At 38.3% G+C, this 4,812-nt stretch overlaps 1 protein-coding gene across 1 annotated transcript; it reads left to right on the plus strand.

Moving 5' to 3' along the window:
- Positions 1–1,471: 1,471 nt before the first annotated feature.
- On the plus strand, positions 1,472–4,362 carry LOC149957446 (uncharacterized). Its single transcript, XM_090167036.1, has 5 exons — positions 1,472–1,603; positions 2,078–2,144; positions 2,210–2,386; positions 2,586–2,693; positions 4,204–4,362. Exons 2-5 carry the CDS (start codon positions 2,088–2,090, stop codon positions 4,360–4,362), a joined length of 501 nt encoding a protein of 166 aa, XP_090023162.1. The 5' UTR covers positions 1,472–1,603; positions 2,078–2,087.
- The last annotated feature ends 450 nt before the right edge of the window (positions 4,363–4,812 follow it).

Genomic DNA, 4,812 nt, shown 5'->3' on the forward strand with positions numbered 1-4,812 from the left:
AAGGCGCCCTTGACCGATACGCTGTCTGGTAACGAATAAAACCCTTGCGCGGCCAAGTCTGATTTATGTACACCTGGTACCTTCCAATTAACGAAACTCATTAATCGTTTTTTTTTCCGAAAGAGGTTTTAAGGGAATATCGTGGCTATTTAACGCAGCCATTTTTCTTTCGAAATTTACGTGTACAACGAAATCGTCCCGAATAAAAATCTAGAGTTTCCTCTAACAGCGTACTGGGTAACCTAGCAACGGCGCATTCCCCGATCAACACCTGCTCAATCAATCAAACCTGTCACCACTTTAACAATGGAAAACGGGGACCGAGTATAGCTATGCGAGCCTGGGAATTCCTTTAAAGGAGCACTGACCCCTTTTCGCGCCAAAACACCAACCAATCAGCGCCATTTTGAATAATTTTGCCCCAACCAATCAGCGCGCAGTACACGCGCGTAGTAACCACGTGGTACCCGCGCCGCGTAGTTACCACGTAGTCCCCGCCCCAATCAGCGCGCAGTACGCGCGCCACTCTGCGGGGGTCAATGACCCCGAGGGGGAGTAAAATATCGATTCCCCGCGCCACCTGCCGGAAGGGGGAAGGAAGCGGGGACTTCCGGTGCCGACCCCCACGTGTACCTCTACATGGAAAAACCCTGATGATTGTGGACTCTCCTACTTAGGGCAAGCAAGTAGGGCTCCACATATTTATTTTTGGGGCCCTGCAGAATAATTTCTTGATCCTTTTATAAGGGTAAGCCACAAAAAGTAAGGCGATTCACCCACTCCCTAAATATTTATATTTTAGACTTTAAAAAAAAAAGAAAAGTTAACCTTCAATAAAATTCCAATTTATAAAATTTACTTAAATGCGTACCAATGTTACGAATTTTTATCATAGGTAAATTAAACTCCGTTAAATAGTCTATTTGGTATTTGTTACTTTATTTGGAAATCGTCGTTGTTGATTCAATTTGAAAATGTTGGTATTATTTCAGATATTTGAGATTAAAAGTTATTTTTCTTCAATCATTTTGGGAATTTTAACAAAAAATGTAATACACAAAGTTTTAATTATAATTTATAAATGTTAAAAGACAGTTCTTTAGGGAATTTAAATTAAAAAAATATTGCTCGGTAATCAAAATGCTTAATTTTTTTAATTTTATCTAAGCTTTGTGAATTTTTCTAAGAAAAATAAGCCGTGATAAAAAAGAATTACTGTTTGCAGTTGGATATTTCCTTAAATTTAATATTTATTGTTTAATCCATTTCAAAACTTTTCAATTAGAAATTCGAAATGAACTCAGGCTGCGATAAAGAGTTATCTGTGGCTATTATAGAGGTAAATAAGCATTTGTAAAAGATTATTTTGTAAATTTTCTTCAAATATTATAAATGGATTATTTCATGGTATAAAAAACAATTTGAACTTAATTTTAACTGTTATTTCCTGATAACACTGCCACATCTTGATTGCATGACATTCAAGGTTCGAGAAAATAGGACTGAATAAACTTCTTTTCCATTAGGAAACCCTTGCTCTTAAATCAGTCAGTGGAGCTTATAAGATATTTAAAGACACTTTGAAACAGCGGGGAAATATTAGGTAAAAACTATTATAACATTAGGTTATCTATTAATTGTTATATTTTAATTACAATTAACATCATTCACTCTTACTGACGTTGGTGTGGTTTTAAATGAACATTTTGTCCTGTCAGTCCTTAATTTGATAAAATATTTGATTTAAACTTCATTTTTGTTATGGTCTGATTGTACTTGATTTAGAAATACTAGGCTAGTAATATAATCTTCGTCGTCAGAGTGACTGCCTATTGACCCTGGAAGCGTTAATCAGCTTGTGATATTCTTAACCTAGCAACAGAGTTTTACCCTATCCTCCAGATGGCTAGAGTACCAATGAATTACTTGCCTAATAGATTGGTATCCCTCGTTTTTATAAACCTGTAGGTAAAAGTGAATCAACAATTATAATTAACTGTTATTATGTGCTATATTAAAAAAAATCATTCACACTCAAACGTTGTAAGTATCTTTTTATTTATATGCATTTTTTCAGTGGGAACTATATGCTATTTGGACTTGAAGGCATAAATAAGATATTCGATTTTGGGATTATCCCTGAGGTAACTTTAGATTAAAAACACTTGGTTCAATTGTAGTTTCATAATCTGATAACAAATTATTTCAGGGCGTCGATTTATTTTTCACACCAATCATTTTTTCAATGATGCCCTTGAAATTAATTAACAACGAAGTGAGATTGAGCGTTATGAATGTCCTTACGTCGACTTCAACGTGTCTGATTTCACCCGCGCCTAGTTTGCAAACGTCCACTTCTTCGTCATTTCTCTCAATGGACCTCACGGTACTAAGAGTTTACATAAACCCCTCGAATTTTTTATCCATTGCCTGAGAATCCTATCTATTTACTATCCTATTTACTGTGCAATAGTGGTTTTTATTCATTTCTTTAAAATTTTAAATGTACAGGACAGTTCCTCAATATTTGTAATATTTGTACTATTATTCGTTTTTCTCAATAATTTAACGTTTAAACATTTCAGACTAAATACGCTTTATTTTCAAGCGTAGCTGTCATTGCTTTTAAATTTGTCATCATAGACTTATTTTTAGCCACCAATCAAATAAAATGGAGCACTCCATCGTTTCTGGTTAATTATTTCGGAGAAACATGGAAATTGGTTCATCTTTTCTTTTCCGAGCGTAATGTATATTTATTTCAATGATTTCTTCAACCAAATAATGGCTAAGAATGTTTTGTTTGAATTGGTATTACCAAAATATGTCTTTAATCATTTCCTTCCATTAACTTTAAGATCCAATCAAATATATTACAATACACTTACAAAACGTTGAATTCAACCGCGTGAGGAAAAAATAATATATTTGCTTTTAATGAAAAATCGACCGTTTTCTTTTATATTGGTGATTAAAATGTCTAAGGAACAAGTTAACATTTCTACTTCATCGCAAATAATAGATAACAACAACTCTAAGATAAAAACGAAAGTTGTGAATATTTTTTAATTACATTTCAATTCTATAATACGCGCTGGCGCGAAAATAATTCTTGATGCGGATTAAAAAACATTAGCGGAAATAAACCGAAAGCCAAATTACCAAGGCTACAATACGAGGGATTATTGGTACAGAGGTTACTCGTGTAACTTTTCCTATTGGGGTTAACGAGTAGGTCGTTGTCTAGGGGAACTTTAGATAAGCCTTTCTTGAGTAAGAAAAATGAGATATGCCAACGTTTCCGTTAATTTTAAGCTTTACTGAGAAGTGGGGTGGCAGAGTGGTGAAGTGGGGTGGCAGAGTGGTTAGCACTTTCGCCTCGCAAGAGGAGCCGGGTTCGATCCCAGCTTGTGGCACTGGGTGAAAACTCGGAACAACTCCTTCTGCGTTGAGTTTGCAAGTTCTCTCCCCACTGGTTTAAGGGGTTTTCCCCCGAGTTCTTCGGTTTCCCCTTCCATAAAAACTTGTCGAGGTTAACGGTAATAGTTAGTGTAGAGAGCTGTTGGCTCGATCTCGTGGCATGCAGGGCTTGCCACCACCCTCCTACGCATTGTAACCCGGCCACCTGTATTAATGGCTTCAAAAGTCGCTTGACGACTTAGGCCTAAGGTGGTGCCTTGGGTATTAGCCTAGCTGATTATATTAGCCTAGCTGATTATTATAAAAAAAAATAAACATTAAATTGATAGACACTGCACTCTGCAGAGGTCAATAAACACTATAGCAACAACAAATCGAAAAACTACAATAACAACAATCAAATATTTACATAGGTTTTATTACTACAACTACTTTAAATCCGCAACCAACAATTTCATCAAAAATGTTTTGATACTTAGTTTTCCAAAGCGAGGATCGGCTCTCAGCTTGGGTAACGATTCTGCTCGGATAGCGGCTCACGCGCACTCACGCACTAGTCATCGGCTCTCACGTTCCGATTCTTCCCAAATCGCGATTAGGCCACGCAGCCGGTGTCTCGATGGACCTCGCTTCAACCCGAACCGAAGTTCCGAACTCAGTCGCGAGTCATTACGACTTCCGAAAAATGTTAAGTCCCGAGAACCGTTAACTTGGTGAACCGCTTGAAGCGTCTTTCTCAAGGCTCCGGGTTTAACGACTGAGCGGCTTGGTCTCCCACTCCAGATCTCTGCTTCCTTCAAGATTTCGGGACCACATCTCTTCCGACCGCGCGGGTTCCTCCTTTTTACCAGGAGGTCACGTGACCAAGCTCATCCTGGCGCCCTCTTCCTGGCCTGGTCCTCCAATTACGGCATGGCGTCCTCAATTCAAATTGACCAATAGGCCAATGGGGGCCAAACTTGGTTTTATGGTCGCATGCCAGGTCAGAGGTCGTGGGAAAGTGAAAGCCTCCCACCATCCTAGTTGCTCTAGGAATTCTCTCCCAGGGTCTAATCAAAGACCTTACCACTTCGTAACTCGAAATATTTCACTAGGGAGCACTTACTGTTACTATAAATCACGACAGCAGTGCCCATAACCCATACTTCTATTTAGGTACGGCAGTCCTCGCTTGCCCGCATCCTCAACGGTTTAAGAAATACAACACTTTCGAAATTCAACAGTTTTCCCAGAATCAAAGAATATCTACAAAAATACGAACTACCCTGGCAGATCTCATAGAACCTTATGGGGGGGGGAATCCCTGAACTTCTATGGCGACTGCGGACATTCCACCCGTCTGAGCATGATTTGGGGCTGACACCCGACCGTGAAAAATATAAAAACTTTTAC

The sequence above is a fragment of the Leiobunum rupestre genome, chromosome 2 (genome assembly GCF_980474605.1).
Source record: "Leiobunum rupestre chromosome 2, qqLeiRupe1.1.hap1, whole genome shotgun sequence".
NCBI classification, from domain to species: Eukaryota; Metazoa; Arthropoda; class Arachnida; order Opiliones; family Sclerosomatidae; genus Leiobunum; species Leiobunum rupestre.

Bases quoted from the DNA above. Each gene is read 5' to 3' on its own strand.
- LOC149957446 (XM_090167036.1), top strand. From the start codon at position 2,088: ATGCTATTTGGACTTGAAGGCATAAATAAGATATTCGATTTTGGGATT. The intron at 2,387-2,585 runs GTACTAAGAGTT...TAAACATTTCAG, and splicing joins TTCTCTCAATGGACCTCACG to ACTAAATACGCTTTATTTTC. The intron at 2,694-4,203 runs GTTAATTATTTC...CTCCCACTCCAG, and splicing joins GGAGCACTCCATCGTTTCTG to ATCTCTGCTTCCTTCAAGAT.